We start from the raw sequence: 24,816 nt of genomic DNA, 5'->3' as shown, positions 1-24,816 counted from the left end.
CCCTCCTCACCCTCTTACACATGCATTTGCCATGCACAGATGGCCAGAGCTTTCCCATGCCTCGGGTCCATTCAGCACAGGCTGGACCAGGCCCTGGGCCACTGAGAACAGGGGATGGAGGGGATCAGGGCCCTGATGCCACAGATTCCACCCCTCAAAGAACCTTCCACTCCAAGGGAGGAGGGAATGGCCTGGGAGGTCCAGGGAAGGTGACTTCTGGGGTTCTGGGAAACTCATTCTGAAAATGTTCACCTACTGAAAACTCATCTAGATGTACACAGATGATTTGTGCACTTTCCTGCATGGATGTTAAAGCTCAGCAAAAAGTTCACTTAAAAAAAAAAATCAGGAAACAAAGCAACAGAAGTAAATGCAAAAGTGTATCCTGTGGCTTTGAAAAAATGGACAGATGAGAAGTGGTGAATAGATAGCAACTGCCCTGATGCTCGGAAAGGAAACAGCCAAGAGATAGAGCTGGGGAACACCGCTTCCTCCCAGAAGTCAGCTAGATGCTGACTTCAGTTGTTGTCTGAGGCTTGCAGACTCTGCTGAAAAGCAGAAATGTCAGACTTGAACATTGTGAGCTGCCCTCCCAGGTCCAAGAGACGACTCAGTGCCTGTACTGGGTTTGTTGAGTGGTTATTACCAGAAGTGATTTTTCCCCCCGACTTCTTAAACTGTCATCTGCATCTGGGAGTGCGGGAAGGGAAGGGGCTTGCCTCTAATCCCAATGCTGTGTTCACTCCAGGTATCATTTCTTCCCTGGGGCAATGGAAGGAACCACAACATATGTGGATCCGAGACTGGTAGGTACTGAGCCAAGGGCAGCCTGCCAGACCAGCCCAACGTCCTGGGTCTTGCCACAGCTGGCTGCCGGTCCATGAGGCCAGAAAATGCCATGTGTCATCGAGATACTTGACTCCCTGTCACAGTTTTCAAACTCTCTGTTTTTTTGGGTTTTTAAAATTTATTTATTTTATTATTTTATTTTTGGCTGTGTTGGGTTTTCGTTGCTGCGCACAGGCTTTTCTCTAGTTGCAGCAAGCACAGGCTACTCTTGTGTGCGGGCTTCTCATTGCAGTGGCTTCTCTTGTTGCGGAGCATGGGCTCTAGGCACGCGGGCTTCAGTAGTTGTGGCATGCTGGCTCAGTAGTTGTGGCTCGCGGGTTCCAGAGCGCAGGCTCAGTTGCTGTGGCGCACGGGCTTAGTTGCTCTGTGGCATGTGGGATCTTCCCGGACCAGGGCTCGAACCCGTGTCCCCTGCATTGGCAGGCGGATTCTTAACCAATGCGCCACCAGGGAAGCCCCTCTATCTGTTCTTTACTTTGAAATCAGCACCAGATGCCATTTTCAAAAAAAGCCATCCAACCTTTCCCTCTTCAAGCCCAACCCTGGAATCCAATACTATGCTCCTTGGGGATACAGGTGTCATGCCCACACCCCCAGGCACCTCCTGAGTTCTCAAAACATATTTGATATAGCACAGGGAGATCAGCTTGGTGCTTTGTGACCGCCTGGAGGGGTGGGATAGGGAGGGTGGGAGGGAGGGAGACGCAAGAGGGAAGAGATATGGGAACATATGTATATGTATAACTGATTCACTTTGTTATAAAGCAGAAACTAACACACCATTGTAAAGCAATTATACTCCAATAAAAATGTAAAAAAAACCATATTTGAATAACACATATCTTCCTGTTCTTAATTTTAAAATAAATACCTACCTCCCAGAAAGCTTTGACAGGTAGAAATAAGACATTAATGAAAAAGCAAATGGATATGAAGCCTCCAAAACATGAATATGGACTAGGTGGCCACTCCTTGTACCCTGTTGTCACCTGTCATTTCCTAGGGGCGACTTACAGCCTTTTCCTCAAGCTTCCATCAACTGCTTAGAATCAGCCACCAAGAGATGGCAACTAATTTGGTTTCTAATTGTTTTAACATTGACGCTCAGCCCCTACATTATTCAAACACACTTTCAGACCCATTCCTTAGCGAGACCTTCTCCATGTGCTGAGTTAAAAGGGTAGAAGATTCTCTATACCCCAGTGATTTCCATTAAAATGTCTCTATACCCAAGTGATTTCCATTAAAAAGGACATATACACAAAATAAGTCATGCACATAAGGTAACGACATAATGCTGAGTTCCTAATGACACAAAAGATGCCAAGCTTGTTCTAGACAGCACCGTCACTGATGACAGGCTTCATGGAGGTGGTAGAGTCTAAACCAGGGAGGACAGAGGGGACTGGGGACAGACGTTTCCTGGCAAGATGGCACACGTGCAAAAAGCCACGAGAACAACTTAACAAAAAAAAATCCAATTTAAAAATAAGCAAAGAGGGCTTCCCTGGTGGCGCAGTGGGTGAGAGTCCGCCTGCCAATGCAGGGGACATGGGTTCGTACCCCAGTCCGGGAAGATCCCACATGCCACGGAGCAGCTAGGCCTGTGAGCCATGGCCGCTGAGTCTGCGCTCCGCAACGGGAGGGGCCACAACAGTGAGAGGCCCGCATACCACAAAAAAATAAAAATTAAAAAATAAGCAAAGAACTTGAACAGACATTTCTCCAAAGAAGACATACAAATGGCCAACCAGCATATGAAAAGATGCTCAACCTCACTAATCATTAGGGAAATACAAATCACAATGAGATATAATCTCATACCCATTAAGAGGGCCATCATAAAAAAAAAGTGTTGACAAGGACATGGAGAAACTGGAACCCTCCTCTTGTGCATTGTTGGTGGGGATGTAAAATGGTACAGCTACTGTGGAAAACAATATAGAGGTTCCTCAAAAAATTAAAAATAGAATTACCATAGGATTTAGCAATCCCACTTCTGGGTTTAGATACAAAAGAAATGAAAACAGGATCTTGTAGAGAGATTTGCACACCCATGTTCATAGCAACATTATTGACAATAGCCAACGTGTGGAAGCAGGACTTCCCTGGTGGTCCAGTGGTTGGAACTCTGCCCTTCCACTGCAGGGGGCCCAGGTTCGATCCCTGGTCGGGGAACTAAGATCCTGCATGCTGAGCGGCATGGCCAAAAAAACAGACGTAGAAGCAACCCAAATATCCATCAATGGATGAATGGATAAAGAATGTGTAGTACATACGTACAGTGAAATATTATTGAGTCTTAAAAATTAAGGAAAGGAAAAAAAAAAAATTAAGGAAATCCTGTCCTGTGCTACAATATGAATGAAACTTGAGAACACTATGCCAAGTGAAATCAGCCAGTTAACCAAAAAAAAAAAAAAAAAACAGAATACTACAGAGAATATTAACCACATTGACAAAACTTTAAAAATGTAACATCGGGGCTTCCCTGGTGGCGCAGTGGTTAAGAATACGCCTGCCAATGCAGGGGACACAGGTCCTAGCCCTGGTCCGGGAAGATCCCACATGCCGCGTAGCAACTAAGCCCATGCGCCATGCTCTAGCATGCTCTAGAGCCCACAAGCCTCAATTACTGAGCCCGCGTGCCACCACTACTGAGGCCCATGCGCCTAGAGCCCGTGCTCCGCAACAAGAGAAGCCACTGTAAGGAGAAGCCTGCGCACTGCAACGAAGAGCAGCCCCCGCTCGCCACAACTAGAGAAAGCCTGCGCGCAGCAACGAAGACACAACACAGCCAAAAATAAATAAATAAATAAATTTATTAAAAATTAAAAAATAAATAATAAAAATGTAACATTAAGTGAAAAAACAAAAGAATATATGCAACATTTTTAAGTAAAAAATTTTAACTCACACACACACAAAAAAGACAAATGCCTCATACAAATGGAATCATGCAGTATGTAAAGTTGCCAAACTCTTAAGAAAAGGAAGTTGGGGGGAGGGGGAGAGGGCGACTTATTGTTCGATGAGTTTAGAGTTTGCTTTGCAAGATGAAAAAGTTCTAGAAATCTGCTCTACAATGATGTATATATAGTTAACACTACTATACTATACATGTAACAATGGATGCGATGGTAAATTTCATGTTGTTTTTGACCACAATATTAAAAAGCCATGAGGAAAGCAGATGCTGCTGCATGCCCGTCCTTCCCCACCCCACCCCCCAGAGAGGCTTATTAAATAGATGATGCAGTAACTGTGTAAAAGATGAGAAAATTAGCTTTGCATGCAATGAATTAGAACAGGATAATCACAGCACCCTTGGCACAAACCTTCCAGCTCTGCCTTCTTAGCTTCTTTGGCTCAACTGTCCCCGTGATCCTCATTGCTCTTCATGTCCACAGAGATGGCCCCCTCCTGATACTCATTTGCAAAAGTGCAGAACCCTCTGGAAATAAGCCCTCAGCCACGTGGAGGTCATCCTTCCATGGGGAGGGGACATGTTTCACGGGACTAACCACTGGATCTAGGTTCAAGGCTCTCAGGAACCCTACGTATTTTGCTGTCACCAGGCCACCACCTCCTTTGTTCTTAATACTGACCTCAGGGCCAGTCTGATTTATAGATGGATCAGCTTCTTCCCCTCCTTCCCATAGGATGGCAGACAAGCCTCATGGGGCCTGGTCACGCAGTCAGGGTCAGGCCACCGTGTCTGAGGAAAGGCAGAGGTTGGAGAGGGTCCGGGGCAGCAGGTGACAGTGATTAAAGGGCTGGAAACCAAGGCAAACTTTGGGATGGGGGCCTCCACAGGACTTATGCTGTCCAGTAGGGAGGCCCACCGACGCTGCAACAGCATCCAGCTGCTTCCTCCCTCCCCAAAGGGGTCCGACAGCAAGAGGCTTAGTTTGTGCTGATAAGGCAGGTGAAATTCAGACCAACAACCCCGCACAGAGAAGTCTAACACAAAATGGACTCTTCAGGGAGAGGTCAGAAACATTTTGCCTAGATCCTTAAGGAAAACCTGTTTCCCCCAGGGATTAAATATATGTGAAACCCTCAGCTTTATAGCCTGTGGCCCAGAGGAAGCCCTCCATAAACAGCAGCTAGTTTTATTTTCCCGTCTTAATCTCATGCTTTTACAACAAAAATCTTTATACAGCTTCCAAGAAAAGGCCTATGAAGTCAGATACATGAGTACATGTACATGAAAACATCCATCCAGCTACTCACTGAAATTGTGCATATTAAGAACTTTAGTGTTATACCTCAAGAGAAAACTGTAAAAGACAAAAATGGACAAAACAAGACCTCTGGGTCAGTGAGAGATTTTGTTGAGGCCAATAAAACGCTCTACAATGATGGAAATGTTTCCTCTGTGCCAGCCAACACAGCAGCCAGCAGACATCTGTGACTACTGAGCACTTGAAATGTGACTAGAGTGACTAAACTGAATTTTTTATCTAATTCTGATAAATTTAAATAATGACTGCTTTACTGGGCAGTCCCAGCATGTCGCAAGTCTCAAGGGCAAAGACATCTTCTTCCTTGCATCTCCCTCAAAGCACCTAATAGATCAGAATATATCATATGCACTTTGGGAAGGAAATAAATGACTATTTTAAAACAACGTATATGTATTTCATAAAATATTATACTGTGTAGGAATAAGTAGGAATGAAGTACTGATACACACAATATGGATTAATCTCAAAAGTATTCTTTTGAGTGAAAAAAAGCCTTACACACAAGAACACACACTGTAGGATTCCATTTATATGAAGTTCTTGAAAAAGCAGAAGTAACCCACAGTAGTACACATCATAACAGTGGTTGCCTTGAAGTGGGAGTAGTTGACTAGTAAGAAACATAAGAGGACTTTTGGGGACAACAGAAATATTCTATATCTTGATGGGTGGGTGGTCACACAAGTATGTACAAATGTATTACCCAAACTGTAATCTTAAGATCTGTGCATTTTATGTAAGTTATACCTCAATTTAAAAAGATACCCACAAGAAAATGCTCATGTAATGAACGAGATTTGCAAAGTACTTTTCACCTACATTTCATTTGCCATTTTTCAATAACAACATCTCAGCACCCTGGACAGACATTATTAACATTTGACAGATGAAGAAAGTAGATTAATGATTTGTCCAAGTAGTAGTCCAGAAGAGGCAATCTCAAAGCCATGCCCTTATTGCCATGCCATTCAGCTTTCCTAAGGGGTCAAGGTCATTCATTTCCAGGGTGCCACCCTCTCCCCATGGCTCCCCCAGTAGGCCTTACCAGCACACGGCCATCAGCCTTGGGCTGCCGAGCCAGGCTCACCCCCATCCACTCATCATCTCTGTCTTCCCGGCAGGTCTTTCCACAGGGCATGCCCCGATTCTTCCCTGGAGGAAAGAGAAAAACCAGGCTTGGACTGAGGAATGCTACTCTCCTGTCTGCTTTCCAAAGGGCGTAACAAACAACCCAAGTGTTTGTTACTGTTACCGAACGCAGGACCCTGTGCCCGATGCACAGTGAGGCCAAACAATACGAAAGTCGGAATTGGGAACAGAGAAAGGTTTATTGCAGTGCCCTGCAAGGTGACAGGTGGCTCAAGGCTTAGAAAACTCCACACTCCCTGAAAGCTTACAGCAAAGCCCTTTTACAGGAAAGGTGAGGCACGGGCAGGGTTAGTTTCTGGAAGCTTCTTGGTGTCAGATCCTTTGTTCCTGAGGTCGGGTCACGATGTTGCTGTAAACGTCCACCAGACAAATGTTAGTCTCTGTTATGACAAGAAAGGGCAAGGTCCCAAGGATCAACTTTCGCCCTCCTAGGTCCAGGCCTCGTTAAGAGGAGGGGTCCCTACACAGGCCGGTCACCCTGCCCGGGAGCGCTGGTCCAGCACCCAGCCCGGGTCCTCCCGTCAGTGCCCAGTGCCAGCCCGGCTGAGGAGGCAGATCTCAGCTGGCGGCGCCCTCAGGGCCAGGTCCCCAGACCCCGCCCAGCCGTCATCGCTGAGGGAGCCAGACGCCCAGGACCCAAAGGGCCCTCAGGCTCCTTAGGCCGCCCAACTCGGGGCCAGGTCCCGCAGACTGCGATCCAGGGTGACCGCCGCCGCCATTAGGTCGCGGAGGTGGGCATGAGGGAGAGGTTCGCCGCTGTCTCAAGGCCGGGGCCCAGTGACAAGGGCTCTGGAGCCCTGCAGGACACAGCCCTCGGCCTGTCCCCGGGCCCCCAGCTCACCCACCGGCGGAGGCCGAAAGGCCTGGAGGGCCCCAGGGAGAAGGCCGTGACCCGCCTGTCTCCACGCTCTCCGCCGCGATGACCGCTTCCCTGCTGACCTGGCGGAGCGGGACCTCTGACCTCTGCACTTCGGCTCTCGCGGTAACAGCCGCGCGGCTGCCCCGCCCCTATTACATTACCAGTCCGTAAATAAGGAACTGGTAACAAGATGCAAGTTGACTCCACCACCACGTATGTTGTTTAATTCAGTCAATTTTTTTTCATAGCAAGACTTTCTCAAGGAAGGAAGCAGTACATTGATTTATATTACGAAGTCAGCTCCTTAATTTGTTATATACCAGTAACAAACAGCCCACAAACCAGTCGTAGACACCATGGACACCTCCCCTATTTCTGCTACAGAAAATCGTGACAATTCTTCATTTAAAAAAAATAATAGTTAGAAGATCTTGAGGGGAAAGGACTTTGAAGAAAGTGAGGTCTTGAATTGATGAGTATAATAAAATATAGCTCTTACTTATTGAGAACCGACTATGTGCCAAGCACAGTTCTGTGTATTCATCTCTATTATCTCATCAATCCTCTCAAGGTAATCCTTATGAGATAGCTATCTTCCTTCTGACTTTACAGGTGAGGCAACTGAGGCCAAAGAGGCTCTGGGACATTCCCAGTAAGTCCCAGTGAGTAACTGGCAGAGCTGGGCTCTGAACCCAGGCAGATCTGACTCCAAGGATGATATATTTTCCACCAGACCAAGCGGGCTCTTATAAACATCCCTCAGTCATATCTTTTCCTACTTAAAATATAAAACCTAACATTGCTTTTAATGGCCTCCCACCTTGCACGTAGGATAGAATCCCAACACCTTACCCCAGCCTGTCGGGCCCTGTGTAGTCCAGCCCCAGCCCACCTCACCAACCTCCTCTGCTTCCAGCGCTCCCCTGCTCACCACTCCAGTGATGCTGTGCTTGCTCTAAATTTTAAAATGGCACAAACTTTCCTCCACTTGGAGGTTCTGCGTCCTGTACCTGCCCGGCTTACTGCTGTGCATCTTTCCGGTCATTGTAAAAGTCACTGCCCCAGACCCTCCAATCTAGATCAGATCAAATACTCACCTCCCCTCTGATCTCCTCACACTCAATTATTTGTTTAATATCTCTTTTGCCTACTAATTTATAAGGCCCAGGACAGCAGGATCTTTGGTGTATCCCAATGTTTACAAAGTAACAGATACTCAATATGTGGTGGGTGGATGGGTGGAAGGAAGGAAGGAAAAATGGATGAATAATCAGGAAGCAAAAGAGGAAAGTGTGAGGGTGTGATACCCATTCCCATCTTGGCAGTGAAAATCCACTCACCTCGAGCCATGTCCAGTTCGGTGCATCTCCGGTCAGGGTTGGTGTGGACGCGGCACTTAAACACAGCCCCAGGGGACTTCACTGAAGCGCTGTACTTGGAATCCGCCTTTGGTGCACCCACAAGGACCCTGCACATCAAGAAGAAAGGGCATTCGGTACTAAGAAAGGGCAGCTAATGGTTAAATCCTCACCCAACCATGGGTGTGTTGTCTGAATGCTCCCTGGGAGATCATACCCCAGCACTACACAGTGCTGGAGGGGGGTGGGGGCAGAGGGGAGGGACTCCTACAGTGAACCTGTTATGATTTTAACATGCCTGGAAAAAAATCTGAGTTTGGTTGGGAACACATACCACCAACAAACAGTTCCTATCCAGAATGTATAAAGAACTCCCACAGATCAATAACAAAAATACAAACAAACCAATAGAATAATAGACCAAAGACTTGAACAGATCCTTGATGAAGAAAGATAAATGGCCAATAAACATATGAAAAGGTACTCAACTCTATTAGTTATCAGAGAAATCCAAATGAGATACCACTTCACACCACCTAGAAGGCTAAAACCAAAAAGACTGAAAACGCCAAGTGCTGACAGGATATGGAGCACCTGGGACCCTCACACCATGCTGTGGGGAGTGTAAACCATCACGACCACTTTGGAAAAGTGATTCAACTCCTAAGAAAGCTAAAACAGTGCCTACCTTCTGACCCAGCTATCTCATATCTAGGAACATACCCAACAGAAACGCACATATGTCTACAGGAGACATGCACAAAATGTTCACAGCTGGGTGTGAAACGGCCCCAAACTAGAAGAAACCCAAAGATCCATCAATGCTAGAATGCATAAATAAACTGTGGTGTAGAAATAGAATTCTGTACGGCAATGAAAATCAATGAACAGTCAACTGCAACCTCATGAATGAAACTCACAAACACTGAGCAAAAGACACTGGGGACAGTAGTGTACTCACTGCCTGATTCCACTTATCTCATGTTCAAAAGTAGGTGAAATTTAACAGTTGTGTTAAAGGTTGGCTACCTCGGGAGATGGAAGAGGGTTGTAACCAGGAAGAAGGGCTCCTGGAGGGAGGTGCTTAAAATGTTCTCTTTTTCAAACTGAGTGGTGTTTATACAAATTTGTGAAAATTTATTCAACTGTAGATATGTCAATGGGCACTCTTCTGGATGGGTTATACTTCAACCTTTTAAAAACTTTAGTGAACAAATAAAAATGAAATTTAGAAATGCCTTTTGACCCATGTCCCCCTCTTGCCCCTCCCTGCCACACACACGTGTACATTTAGGGGTGACAGGAAAGAAGTAGCAGCAATGTGGAATTATAAACTGCGTCCTCTAGCCCAAAGCAAACCGGAGATAGAAGAGTTTGGCCACAACAGGGCACGAACGTGGTTGTGCTTTCATCTTGAACTGAAAAGCTGCCCTGGGGATGAGCCGTCCCCAGCAGGGCCCTTGCCCACTGGAGGAAAAGAGCAAGACACACCAAGATGACAGAGACACACATTTGGGTACAGAACGTGGGGGAATGGCACACATTCCCCTCCAGATGTTACAAAACCAATTCTGACCTACAGTTTTGTGCATTGTTTCTGGAAAGCAGTCAACCAAAGAGCTGTAGCAAAGAATACTAACTACCCCCAGTCAGGAATTGTTGGTGCTGAGCTACAAGGACCTGTACAACGAAACTTTAAACAAAACCCATGCCGATGTTCAAAGAGTAGACAGTGCCAAGCCACTGCTCAACCGGAACGTGAGCTGCCCCGTATCTCAAGCAGCCTGGAAGGCAGATGCGATTCCCTCCCAAGGCTATCGGGCATGTTATGAAATAGATCATTTCCCACTGGCCTTGGAATGGAAAGCATTCTCCGTCATGCATCTCTGGAAAAGGTGTCTAAAAGCACAGGTTAGAAGGACCTTAAACAGCCTCCCTAGGGCTGTAGAAAGCTGACAAAGGCTCCCCCCTCCAACTCTGTCCTAAAAGCCACCTTCATCTTGGGATCTCGAACGTTCACCCCAACCCTGGTCTCAGAATGACGCTGCTCCCCTCCAACGCTCCGGCTGAGCGAAGGGGTGGAGATATCCAGATCCGAAAACGGAGGGCTGAGACCCTCAGATGGGCCTTCAGCAAAGGCTGGCAGACCCCACAGGGACACCACCCTAATCTGGCTCAGAGACATGGTGTCAGGTTCACAAGGAGGCACGTGGGTCCCCTGAGCCCAATCCTTCAACCCCCAGACTAGGAAGGGTCTCCTTAGTGGAACCTTTCTTTCCAGGTCAGTCTCAGAGCGTCTGGATCTGATCCTATGAGGAATCAAATCATACCACACTGAGGGGTGAGAGGAGCCAGGCCCCCAGCAGTGAGGGCACCCCCAAGCTGCCTGCTGCCACTCAGTAACAGCCCAGGATCCGCAACCCGCCAGTGCTCCCCAGGCAGCTCCCAGCCTCTGCCTCACCACGATGGGCCACAGCTGCAGGACCCCCAAGCAGAAGGGGGGCTGGAACCCATCACCTTTGGAAATCCTAGCAAGCACTTTCCCCACAGACCACACTGCTTCCATCAACCACATGAGGGCAGCTTAGCCGGCCTGCGACTGCTCTCACTCAAATACAGGACGACACACCAAATGAAACTCCAGTGAGAAGAAAGCCACATGAAGGGGTCAATTTCCCCCCTCCACCCCGGCTTCTGGGGCTGAGCTCCAGAGCCACCGGGGCTCGGCCAAGGGTGGCTCTCTAATGCTGGCTGTGTTTACACAGGTGAGAGGCATCAGCAGCTTGCCATCTCTACACTGTAACACCCACCGCCTTTCCACATGGCAGGCCATCGGAGCTGTGGAACATAAAATACCTCCTCCACTAGAAAACCCCCATGGGACAGACCTGGGTCCAGAAATTCCCACCAACTCCGAATTTATATCAGCACAGCGAATAAACGCCAATTGCAATCCACGCTATTAAAAAAAAATCACAAGAACTAAACAAGGGGGAGAATTCATCATGTACAAAGGAAAGGAAATGGCTGCAAGAAACAATGGCCTGTTTCTCTATTATGTCCCCCACAGTGGCATTGGAACCCCAGACCTTCCACAGACTGCCACTGCTCCAGACTTCTCAACACAGATACGCAGGTATCCAAACAGGAAGGACCCTGGAGAGCTTAAATCTCAGCACTGCTTTTCCCAGCCGAGAGCTGAGACAGAGAAGCAGAAACTTATTTCAGAATCGAAAGTTGGAGAAGGGACCTGCTGAATTATGTTTTCCTTCCAAGCCCAAGGTACTCAATGATCCTAACAACAAGGGCTGATCAAGCACTGGTAACAACCATCCGGTTCAAACTCTTAATCAGCTGCTCAGAGGAGGTTTTTTCCCCCAAATCTAACAAGAAATGAAGCAAGAGATAAGGGGTCGTGTGTGCACTTGTGTGCATGACATTCACAGTGGTGGCTCGCTGGAGGACGAGCCCGTATCTCTGTGTTCACAGAACATCGTGGCTTCCTCCGCAGCCTGGTGCTGCTCTTTACCTAGGCGGCCGGCCAGCAAGACTGCTCTACAGGCCAGCCGATGAGCTTGCCTCTTCTGAAGCTAGTTCAGCTGGTTACTCACCAGGCTGGCCCCAAGAGAGAGGGCACTGGCCCAGAGTTCAGGGCATGCCACTGAAAGATGCCATCTGCTTTTTTTCTCGTTCTCAGTTACAGAGAGACATCCCAGCCACTTCAAATGTCCCCCCCCGCCCCCAGAATCTTTCCCGGCACTCCTGACAAGACAATAAGATGTTTCTTTCCTCTGTACAGTTACCATCTAAAGGAGTGTCCCCACCAACAGGGTCCCAGTGATAAATCATCAGGCTGTTTCGGACCTTTGCTTGCTACTTCAAGTGTGGTCCTCAGGCCAGCAGCATGGAAAACACCTGGGAGCCTGATGGGAATGCAGGATCTCAGGCTCCATCCCCAGCCTGCTAAATCAGAACGTGCATTTTAACAAGCTCCCCAGGTGATTTATAATCTAAGAAGTGTTACAGAACCACCTACGCTGATTACAAATAATCACGTTCATCTGGGGCCCGTATGAACTGATGACCCCGAGAAGCAAGGCTCTCCTCTCTCATCCCCAGTTAAAGAAGCATACAAACTTCCCAGACATTTTAGCTTCCTCCTTAACTCAGAGCTTGGGTTCCTAATTACAAGGACAACCAGCCTGTAATGGGCCCTTGGACTGTGCAGGTGCTGGGCTAGGCTCCCTCTGGGCACAACCGCATTTCATCTTCACAGCAAGCCTATGGGAGGCACTGATATTATCCCCACTTTACAGATGGAGAAGCAGGTGGCCACACAAGGTCATGGGACTTGCCTGAGCCCACAAAGCACGGTAAGACACCAAGTGCAGCACGCACCCCAGCAGTGGGGTGCAGGGCCCACTCCCCTACTCTGCCCATCCCACGTCAGCCAGAAAGGAGGAAAAGGGAGCCAACAGGTATCGAGAACCCTCTCTGGTGCCAGCCACTCACACATGTGACCTTGTCTGAAAAAGGCATGCGATGCTTCGCAGGTGGCCCTGAGCTTAGAACTTAGATTGGAAGCTCTGTCCCCAAAGGACAGACAGGGGTTTGGAACTGAAAGATGGTCCTTCTCCTCCCCATCAGGCTGAATCTCAATCATCTTCTTGCTTTCCTAGAACGTTCACATGGTTGGCGTGGTGCTACCCAGAGGTTAGCCTCTCTCTGTCTCTCTCTGTATTTTACTGAAGTATAGTTGATTGAAAATGTTGTACGGCAAAGTGACTCAGTTATACATATATATTCTTTTTCATTTTCTTTTCCATTATGGTTTGTCACAAGATATTGATTATAGTTCCCTGTGCTACATAATAGGACCTTGCTGTTTAGAAGAGAACATAGGCAAAACATTCTCTGATATAAAACATACCACTGTTTTCTTAGGTCAGTCTCCCAAGGCAATAGAAATAAAAGCAAAAAATAAACAAATGGGACCTAATAAAACTTACAAGCTTTTGCACAGCAAAGGAAACCATAAACAGAACGATAAGACAACCTATATAGACAGGGAGAAAATATTTGCAAATGATGCAGCCAAGGGCTTAATTTCCAAACTATAATGGGAAAAAAAAAAAAAGAAAATAAAAAAAAAAAAAAAAAAAAAAAAAAAAAAAAAAAAAAAAAAAAAAATGGGAAAAGACCTAAATAGAGATATCTGCAAAGAAGACATACAGACGGCCAATAGACACATGAAGAGATGCTCAACATCACTAATTATTAGAGAAATGCCAATCAAAACTATCATGAGGTGCCGCCTCTCTTCATGAGCAGTTCACGAACCTATTTGGAAATGTGGGCCCATCGTTCATCTGCCAGCCCCAGTTATGATCATGGGTTGTCTGATTTCCTGCTCAAGGCAATCCTGTCAGGCAGCTTCTAGTGTGCACTTAGAAACGGTGGGTCACATTGCTGATAAGTGGCTGGGATTTGAACCCAGGGTGTCCATATCCAAGGGCATGTTCTTTCCAGTCCCCCCCCGAACTCCCACTTTTATTTATTGATTTATGGCTGCATCAGGTCTTAGTTGCGGTACGCAGGCTCTTTGTTGCGGCTCACGGGCTTCTCTCTAGTTGAGGCGTGTGGGTTTTCCCTCTTTGGTTGTGGCGCGCAGGCTCCAGGGCTCATGGGCTCTGTAGTTGTGGCACGCAGGTTCCAGAGCGCGTGGGCTCTGTCGTTTGCGGCACGCGGGCTCTAGTTGAGGTGTGCGAGCTCAGTAGTTGTGGCTCACGGGCTTAATTGCCCCACGGCATGTGGGATCTTAGTTCCCTGACCAGGGATTGAACCTGTGTCCCCTGTATTGGAAGGCAGATTCTTTACCACTGGACCACCAGGGAAGTCCTTCCCTCCTACTGTGGCAGTTTAAATGCACTCCATATTTCCAACAGAGCCACTTCCTTGGTTGACCTGTGTGTGGGGAAGCAGGTTACCAAGGCTCCAGTCCAGCCTCCCATCCTACTCTGAACCCATCCCTCACCTCCTGAGAGCAAACCACCAGTCAATTCCCCTGGGAGCAGGTGGCAGAAAAGGGCTGAACCACAGCTACTTCCCTGGGGGAGGCTCGGAACTGACATCATCCCAAGGGCTCCCTCCCTTCCTACAAATACCACAGAAGTGATTCTGCAGGGCAAAATTACAGCCAGATCGAGGACAGCAACTGGGGATTAAAAACCTTAAACCCATTAGGTTTGCTTTCAGGCATTTGATCCCCAAACGAAAACTTCCCTGGGGACCACGTTTTAGTTACAGGAGTGGAATTCAATCACTGCGTGTCCACCACACCTCAGGGAAACCCCAGGTATCACTCCACATCCCTTACTGCACAAAACACAGCCAAGACTTGAGCAGTGGGAAAGACAGTGCCAGGAAAGCCACCTTACCATGCCAAATCCTTCACTCCCCAGAGAAGGAAATAGGTAGAATTCCACGACCAACCGGGAAAGAACAGAGTCACCGGGAGGGTCCCATCCCGGAGAGAAATTAGCCCCCCTGGCCACTCTAGATGGGAGTAAAGGGTCCTCAGAGGCTGCTGCCCCATCCAGGGGCTCAGGTCCTGGTAGATGTACCCGGAGAAGGAAACATGGCAAAGAGCCGAGGTTTTCCTTCCCCACCTGAGAGCATCAAGTAAACATTAAAATTCAAGAGGCAGAGCAAGCTGCAGAGCTCTGGAGACCTGAGTCCTGAAATCTTCCTGTTGGTTTCTCGTGAAAGTTTTCTTCTCCAAGAAAAATAGGTCAATACTTTCACATTTACTTTTTTTGGGGGGGTAAAATTCTCACCAGCACCTTGCAAGAGTGGACCTACCTCCCAGACTTACCTGGAGCCTGGGATGAGGGCCAGAGCTCCCCAGAAAAGAAGTGACCTCCCGCCTGCTCGCTGAGAAAAGGAAGAGGCATGCAAAATGCTAGGATTTACCTCACACCTGTCAGAATGGCCATCATCAAAAAGACCACAGATAACAAATGTTGGCGAGGCTGTAGAGAAAAGGGAACCCTCCTACACTGTTGGTGGGAATATATTGGATAAACTGGTGTAGCTGCTTTGGGGAACAGTAGGGAGCTTCCTTAAAAAACTAAAAATAGAACTACCATATGACCCAGCAATTCCATTCCTAGAAAAAAAGAAAAGACTAATTCAAAAAGATACATGCATCCCAATGTTCAAAGCGGTATTATTTACAATTGCCAAGATATGGAAGCAAACTAAGTGTCCATCAACAGATGAATGGATAAAGAAGATGTGGTATATAATATAATGTAACATTACTCGGCCATAAAAAAGAACGCAAATGGCAAAATTTCAATGGATGGACCTGAATGGTGTTATTCTTAGTGAAATAAGTCAGACAGAGAAGGATAAATACAGTATGTTATCACTGATATGCGGAATCTAAAAATGCAACAAACTAGTGAATATAACGAAAAAGAAGCAGACTCACAGATATAGAGAAGAAACTAGTGGTTAACAGTGGGGAGAGGGAAGAGGGGACAGGGCAGGACAGAGGAAGGGAATTAAGAGATACAAACTATTACGTATAAAATAAATAAGCTACAAGCATGTATTGTACAGCACAGGGAATATAGTCAGTATTTTGTAATAAATTTAAAAGGAATATAATCTATAAAAATTTTGAACTATTATGTTGTACACCTGAAACTTATATAATATTGTAAGTCAATTATACTTCAATTTTAAAAAAGATTTTAAAAACTCTAGGGTTTACAATCCCACGGTCTCCAATTAAAGCAGCCATCTCAGATCCTTTTGGAAGTAGACATACAAATGAATACACAAAAATGCAGATTTATGTAGAGCATGACCAAAATTTTAGAGACCACACATAATAGTGTCTTATGCAAGACTCTGTCATTCATTTCTGTATTGAGTGCTGACACTCACATTTTGATAAATAAATGGATCAACAAATGTACTGAAAGCAAACTTTTAGCATCTAAAGGCAGGATGAAGACCATTGGCTTCAAATGTCAGATCAAAGTAGCAATAGAAATAGCTATTCATATTCATCCAGGGTTTACTCTGTTCTGCATGTTACATTCCAGACTTTGCAGACATCATCTCATTTAATCTCCCCACAATGTGATGAGGGACAAATTCTCATTATTCCTCTTTTATAGAGGAGGGAATGAGGCTCAAACAGCTGAAGTAACTTGCCAAGAACACACCGCTCCTAAATGGGGGCGAAGTCAGGCACCCCCCCCCATTATGGCACAGACCACGGATTTGGTTGTTGCTGGGGAACCAGGGGCCACAATGAAAGCAGAGCCAGGTAGAACTCCACTCCTCTGCGTCTGGAACATCCACTCCAGGACCCAGCCTGATGGAGAAGAGGTGCCAGGACCCTGTGCAGTGCTGCGGTGTCCCACACACACGGCCGACTTTGCTCTGGCATCTGTGCACGTTGCAGCATTTTAACACTAAACAGTCCAGAATGGGAGAGGTCACCTGGGCTTCAACACACCAAGGGATGAGCTGAGATGGAGGAAGTTCGTTCCATACTTTTTTTATGCTCAGATTTGCTCTCATATTGTTGGCCGCCTGTACAGAAATTCTGACTCTGTGTGGGTTTCTTTAACAAACCCAGGGGTAAATCCTAAACACGGGCCGCCATGGCTTCCTTTCCCATCTACTCTCCAAACAGAGCTTCTTAAATAAGCCATGGGAGCCCGGAGGACTCAATGGAGCAGGTGGAGGGATGGTAACAAAAGCAGCCCAGGGAGGCTAGGATGCACACACGGAATAGAACGCTCCATCTTTCCTAGGACACTTCTGTCTTATAGAGACTTAGCATGACAGCAGGACCTACAAAAGTCCCTGGCGGAATCACTGGTCCCTGTTTACTGAGTGATCAAGCATCTCTGGAAAGCAGAACCCCAGGATCTCTGCACAGGTATCCAGTGGGTCCTGAATAAAGCGTCTGCAAAGGGTGTCACAGGGAAGCAACCACGACCGTGATTCCATAACTTTTCCAAGAAAGTAAGACAGAATCTCATGACACAGATGCTTGGGCGCCTTGAAGCTCCAAACTCAGACTCTTGACTTCTTGAGAGGCAAAGGCGCAGGCCCCAGCTCGACCACTGAGTCACCATGTGACTTGGGCAAACGCCGTCTCTATGCCTCAGTTTTCCCCTTCATGAACGGGGCTACAATGATAACCAGCTGAAGCAACTGCAGAGAACATTAAGTGAGTTAATACGGGCTTAGCGCCCTGTAAGTGTATTCCTGCTGCTGCCGCTGCTGCTGCAAACTTAAACTCACAAGTCCTTTTTGTTCTCCCAAAGAAGCAGACACTGGGGACCAAGTGAGCCTGTGGTTTCAAAGACTGGATTTTTCCGAATCTTGGATTCACTTTCACTTAGGAGTGATGCTCAAACACTTTGCTTTGGTTGGTCGCCAAATCCACGTGGCTTGAGGCTTTGCAGTTCACAAGGTACCAGGGTTGAGGTCTGGCAGCTCCCTCCAGCCAAATGCTCGTCAGCGACTCAATGGCTCAGGGTAAGGTGGGAGCTCTCTTCCTCCTCCGTCCCTCACCTGAGACTTCCCAAAGGTCAGGAAGAGGCACCCTGGGAGTCTGCCTAGGAGCCAATTCTAACAGCCCAGAATCCCAGCGCCCCCAATACTGATACAGCGGGATAAGCAGAGGCACAGATGATCCCAGCCACACCACAGGCCGAAGAACACACCTCACATCTCCGAACACAGCCTTTCACACACGATGGGCTCCGTGGCCGCCGTGGAGGTAGGTGTGCACCACCTGAAGCCTTTTGGCTGCAAGAGGACAGTCAGCTGACAGCCTCCAGCTGCAGCCCCCTCCAGGCAATCAAGCTGAGGCCACGCGTCTCCCAGGCAGCCCCAGGGACTGATTATAATCTTGGGGTGGGTGTGCCCGTGGCAAGACTTGAATCAGATCCCAACCACAGTCCAAGGCTCTCCCTGCCCAACTCCAACTCTCCCTCCCCAACCCCCAGTTCTTTCACCGGCCTTACCGCCCACCCCCAAAATTCTCTTGCACAGGCCCCCCAATGTGCATGCATCACCAAGGCTGGGATGGACCTTGGACAAGGTGTGTAACTCTGTAAGCCTTTGTTCTCTACCTGGCAAACTGAAAACCACTCACTAGGTTGTCCCAAAGATCCCACTGGGGACTATTACGCTTGTGAAAGCACTGGACCTCTTGTAGATGCCCAGCAAATCCTATCTGATGGGATCGTTCATTTTGTTTTGTTTTGTTTTTAACATTTATTTACTTATTTGGCTGCACCAGGTCTTGGCTGCAGCATGGGGGATCTTAGTTCCAGACTCTTAGTTGCGGCATGCGGGATCTAGTTCCCTGACCAGGGATCAAACCCAAGGCTCCCTGCATTGGGAGCACGGAGTCTTAATTACTGGACTACCAGGGAAGTCCCCATTTTGATTTCTTAAAGTTATATGCTACTTCCTTGAAAACAAATGATTTCTGAGAACACCATGGCTGCTTTTAACAAATGTGAATATGGCATTTTCCCCAGACAAATCACAATGGGAGTTATCAGAAGGAGACCATTTCCTGACCAGCAGCAGGTCACCGGGGACTCAGAGCTGGCCAGGGCCCGGCCCTTCACACTTTCACACTCTGGGCTGCTAGAAACTGGCTGAGAAGAGTCTGTCTTCTTGCCCTGGAAGGTTCTCTATTGAGGGACACAGCTGCCTCTCCCCTGGCCAGCGTTCAGCACTAGCTCAGGAAACAGCACCCTCGCCAGCCTCCTGAGATCTTCAGGGAAACGTCCTGGAAACCCCAAGGGATGCTTTCCGGGTCCCCTTAGAACTCGGGCCTCATACATGTGTCATCCCTTCTTGAGTGCTCTGAGAAAGCAGGCTCTGCAGGGCCAGTAAGAACCAAGAACGAGGTTGGAAAAAGCTACTTCCAGAAAATCCATATGGGGAAGTGGAGCTACAGCCCCACCTGAGAGCCTGACATGGGACAGAACGCGACAGAGAGGTCACCACAGAGGTTAGGAGAAGGCCCGGCTACCACCATCATTTCTGGGTGTCTCCTCGCAAAGGCGGGTGGGGCTGGGGATGAGGAGCGGGGCCCATGATCCCAGGGTCCCCCTTCTGAAGGCTTTACTTTCACGGGACTCTCCTCTGCCCATCACAAGTCCCTAGGGCTGCCCCAGGACCAGCCTCTCCCCTATGGGAGCCCACATCTCATCTCTGCCTGACACACAAGACGAGAAGCCCACAACCTTCTCACCCATCAGGCTGTGAGTGCATTTTTCATTCTTGAATACCCAGCCCTTAGCACAGAGTAGGCACTCCAATGTCTGATGGATGAAAAGAGGCTGCCCAGTCTTAACTTTTAGTTAAGCTCCCTCATTTCAGTTTTCATACTCAAATACAAGGGTCGACTTTTCTTACACTGCCTTTTGTCATTGTCTAGCCTTTTATTTTTTTTTTTGCCGGAAGGGTGGGGGGTGCCAGCACCACATGGCTTGTGGCGTCTTGGTCCCCTGACCAGGGATCGAACTCAGGCCCATGGCAGTGAAAGCGCCGAGGCCTAACCACTGGACCACCAGGGAAGTCCCTGTCTAGCTAGCCCTTTAAGACACAAGTCATTGCTCCAAACCAGTACCAGCATTTTCTGCGACGGTGAAAATGTTCTGTGTGCTATCCAGTACAGTAGCCACGAGGCACGCATGGCCACTGAGCACTTGAAATGTGGCTAGGATGACTGTACGACTGAATTCTTCATTTTACTTGGTTGTAATTAATTTTAATTTAGACAGCAATATATCTGGCTCGCGGCAACTGCGCTGGCAGTGCCAGACCATCTAGCTTGCTCTTTTAATTCTCAACCTTCATGCAAATTGAGGATGCTATGGTCCCCTCGGCTCTGAATCACCTCCTGTTCCTCACTGAGCGATGCTCTAACAACCTTAACAAAGCAAAATGCCGGCGCCTCTTCCATTTCCGAGCACTTGCTCTGGGCCCGAGCACAGCCGTCTTGATGCGTCCCCGGAGATGAGGCAGGAAGCACGTCTCCAGAAAGGAAGCCAATGCACCCAACCGCCTAGGACTCCGGGGCGTCTGGGGCCAAGAGGAAGGAGGGAAGGGAGGGTGTGAAAGAAACCCGCTCTGGGGCTCTACGCCAGCCAGCAGGGCTGCATTTATTTATCTCACAGGGTGTTACAGTTGTCTGCCCTGCAGCTGAGGGACCAGTCCGTGTCTAAAGGAAGGGGACAGAAATCCGCTTTGTCCGTGTTCCCTGGCACCGCCTGCTATTGTTCAAAGGGAGCAAGAAGACCCAGGTGGTGGAAGGTCTAGGGGAGGACGCTAGCTCAGGGCAGGGAGATGCCCTCGGGGTGTCACTGGAAAAAAAAGAAACCGAGTCACTTGCATGTTTGCATCCAAACTGATACAAATGACATCTATCACACTGCCTGCCATATTCTGGTCCACCTGGCCATGGAGACAACGCTCACTGCCCAGAGCATTGACAGACAGCAGAGGCCACTCAAGCCAAACCCTTGGAGAGAGGCTGGGTCCAGGACTCTGTTCCCAATGCAACATGACTGCGCATGCAGGACGCAGTCCCCAGGGCTCGGAAAGCGAAGCCACCCCATCCCTTACACAGAGAGATAGGACCTCTGATCAGTGAGAATTATTACTTAAAAGAGAACTGCTAGGAATGCTCAGTTAGGGGATTAGAGAAGAAGCACTAGTCCTACTGACGGAGCATATGCAGGAGCTTTGTGATGTGCACCCGGGGTCCCCTCAACCTGGGGACCCTTCAGTTCCGGCCGCTGCAGACTGTCGTGCCTGGGCTCTCTCCCTGCCCCTCCCCCTGCACACTCTCCTCCCTCCCTTACCCTACACACAACAAATCCTTCCACCTGTACAGAGGTGTTTAATTAGCACTAAGCAAAACTACTGAACCACTAAGACTGAATGAAGAAGCTTAAGAGTAACTTCTGCTCAGAAAGTAAGACAGCAGATACAAGGCTTAGCGAACACTGCCTCCTTTTCCTTTCAGAGTTTTAACACATTGTCCTCTTGGTGTCTGTCACTTACCTCCCACACCCAATTTGACTCTCTGTGATCGTTTTTTTCAAGTCCCCCTCATGTAGGTGGCTATGCTCTTCCATTGGACTGGAACAGCCCTTTGGTAAATTACTCCAAAGTTAAATACAGTTCCCTAAAGTACACACTTCAGCTTCACTGGCACTCTGGAAACGCAGAGAAAATGCTTGAAAACCTCCCTCCCTCTCTGACCCAGCAATTCTAAGCCCAGGAACTTATTCAAAGGAAATAATTAAGGATGTCCGCAAGGCTTTTGTTAGAAGGATGTTTACCCGGCTGATGTTTATAATTGTGAATAATTGGAAACAACCTGCATGTCCCTCAAGCAAAGCTAAAAGATCCAGGGCCCAAGGACTGCCTGGTAGGAAGAGACCAACAATCAGTCACTAAGTCAAGCAACCAACCCCAGAGTTAAGGTAGAGACCTAGGGTAGACCCAGATTCCACAGGGCCTGAATCCTACAAATATAGGGCGACTACCTCTAAGAAAATTAATACAAAATTACAAATACAGAATTAGGCACAGGGCCTCGGTAGGGAGGGGCCTGTGCAAGTGAGAGGCCTTTGGTGGAAGTTTCATTAGCCTCATAGTAAGCCTAGCCTCTAAAGATATAAAGAAAAGAAAGAAGTTGAAAATAGGAAATGCTGAAAGTCTCTTGCTTCAAAGACCACTGGCATACCAAGACTGGGCAGCATAATCAGCAGAGAATAACCGTCAAGGTCTAAGACCAAGAATACTGGGGGGAAGGGAGAGGAGAGAGAAAAGAATAGGGAGGAAGACGCTAGGAAGAAATAACAAGAGGACAGAAGACAAGGAGATAAGCAAAAACTAAGACAGAGTTAAGGGACTGGGGGGCAGGGAATAAGAAGAGTTGCTTTAAATAGACTGCAGTAGAGATTAGTTGGTACTTGAAAAGCTATAGGGACAAGCGCTCCAATAAAAAGAGCAGCCCACTCAGTATCAGAAGCAAGAGAGAGCGATTTTGAGACCGGAAGCCTGGCTGTGGATGGACCCCTGAAATACTGGAAGTATTGAAATATACTTGAAATATTCATACCACACAGCCTTTCCTCATCACCTTTTTAAAACAAAGCAGGCTGGACTCTTTTTCCAAGTCAGATCTGCTCTTGACTCCCCCTACTTCCAAAATGGGGCAGCTTTTTACCCGTGGCCCAAAGAGCTCAGAGACCCATGAGGCTGCGGAGCTGCAGACCCCATGTGGTGCTCCAGCTCCCCTGCCTGCCCCTCCTCAGCAGCCCCCTGCCCAGAGTAGCCCTTCTATTTTTTTAAATTAATTAATTAATTTATTTTTATTTTTATTTTTGGCTGCGTTGGTTCATTCTCTGGTTGGGGCTACTCTTCGCTGCAGCGTGCGTGCAGGCTTCTCACTGCAGTGGCTTCTCTTGTTGCGGAGCACGGGCTCTAGGCGCACGGGCTTCAGTAGTTGTGGCACGCGGGCTCAGTAGTTGTGGCACGCAAGCTCTAGAGCGCAGGTTCAGTAGTTGTGGTGCACGGGCTTAGTTGCTCCACGGCATGTGGGATCTTCCCGGGCCGGGGCTCGAACCCGTGTCCCCTGCATTGGCAGGTGGATTCTTAACCACTGCACCACCAGGGAAGCCCCAGCCCTTCTATCTTTAACAGCCCTCCCCACATGCTTTGTGCCAAGGTCACACAGTTCGGGAGCCCGGGCTAGGATCCTGGGATGTGTTCTCCAATTGCTCCTGCCCGGGCTACCTTCTCTACCAAAGTCCACAGTGGATGCTGAGTACAGAGGACACAGAAAAGGCGTCAGCCTGCTTTGCTTTAAAAGGGGGATTTGGCAAGTGCAAGAAAAGACAGCTGGTCTTAAACTCAGCAACTGGGTAGGGAGAGAGATAGGGAACTGGACAGGAGCTACACAAAAACCTTAAAAACTTGTTTTCTTGGAGGCAGCTCTCCTAAACAGCATGATTGTTAAAGGGCTGGCTGGTCACGGACTCTCCACTTTTCCAGGAACACCAGAGGACTCGAATCTACAAACCCTCCCTTTTCTATCAGCCTCTGTCAAGCTCCAAGCAGAACTGCATGCTGAGCGCACACACAAGGCTGACCTCGCCCTCCCAGCCTACAGCCCCCAAGGATGTCCACACTGGTGACCACACAATAAAACCAGCCCTAGACCAGCTGTCATCTGGGGCCCCACTGGGGAACTACCCACACCCTAACTCCTTGAGGAGGGGTTGACCCCTCCTATGGCTGTTTCATTCCCTCTTGTCCATAGGAAAGGGCCAAGGGGAGACGGACCTCCCCTGGTGCTTCTCCCCTGGGGTTGAGCACTCCGTGCCCCGTCACAGGTGGTGCCTCATGGGGAGAGCTCCCACCTCTTGGGACTCTTAAGGAGACATTCAGGGAGCAACTGGACTCCTTGACCTCTACCGGTCTCCAGGGTAGCTGCCCCAGAAATCACCCACCGGTCCCACCGGACTTGTCACTGGGGTCCAGGACCATCCCCTTCCCTGCCTCCGGACCCTCTCGGCTCGCTTCCGCAGAGGGCCTGGTGAGCGAGAAGGGGAACCACACAGTCGGCATCCCCGACCCCACGCACACCCAGCCCACTCCCCTCGCATCTCGGGGTTACTCTGCTTCCTGCGCAGAGCCGGCGGGAGAGGCTTAAAGCCGGGGCGAGGCGGGTGGGGTGTCACCAAGAGTTCCCCGAACTGAGGAGTCTGTCTCCGCAGCCCGGGGCCTTCGGGATTCTGGCCGGGCTGCCTGGGGCCCACGGGGGCAGAAGAACCAAGTTACTTTGCGACCTAGAGAGTTAAGCCGAGTCTGGCTGGGAGGCCGAGCGACGGGCAACCCCGGCGGGGAGGCGCCCGGCCCCCTCCGACTCGGGCGCCCACCGGGCAGTACGCTGGACCGGGAACCGGCGTCCTTCCTCCTCCCCGCCTTTCCTCGGCGGCTGAGCTACGCACAACCGAGACATTTAAATCGCCCCCTCGGGACGGCGGCGTGGAGAGGCCGGAAAGGCGGCGGCAGCGACGGCCTGGCGGCTGCAGCGGGACGAGCCGGGCCGGGGTCAGGGTCCGGGCCGGGAGGGCACTCACCAGCGCGTGTTGTCGTGGAAGTGCTCCAGCACCGCGTAGCCGAAAAAGGACCCGGCGGGACCCTGGAAGCGCACGGGGCGCTGCGGGTCCAGATTGTAGGCGCCCGCGGGGCTCCCCGCAGCCCCCAGCGCCAG

General features: G+C 48.9%; 1 protein-coding gene across 1 annotated transcript in view; it reads right to left on the bottom strand.

The window, feature by feature from the left end:
- ITGA9 (integrin subunit alpha 9) overlaps positions 1-24,816 on the bottom strand; it is a gene marked incomplete at its 5' end in the record, with an annotated part of 338,540 nt that extends 313,724 nt beyond the window's left edge. Inside the window, 3 exons of the mRNA XM_024756339.1 lie at positions 6,145-6,251; positions 8,448-8,575; positions 24,683-24,816. Of these exons, the coding sequence (XP_024612107.1) occupies positions 6,145-6,251; positions 8,448-8,575; positions 24,683-24,816 (369 nt within the window). The remainder of the gene's footprint in view (positions 1-6,144; positions 6,252-8,447; positions 8,576-24,682) is intronic.

This window comes from Neophocaena asiaeorientalis, unplaced genomic scaffold (genome assembly GCF_003031525.2).
Source record: "Neophocaena asiaeorientalis asiaeorientalis breed wild unplaced genomic scaffold, Neophocaena_asiaeorientalis_V1.1 scaffold265, whole genome shotgun sequence".
In the NCBI taxonomy this organism is placed as follows: Eukaryota; Metazoa; Chordata; class Mammalia; order Artiodactyla; family Phocoenidae; genus Neophocaena; species Neophocaena asiaeorientalis.
Note: the sequence above shows the minus strand (reverse complement) of the source record. Positions and strands in the feature narration are given on the sequence as shown.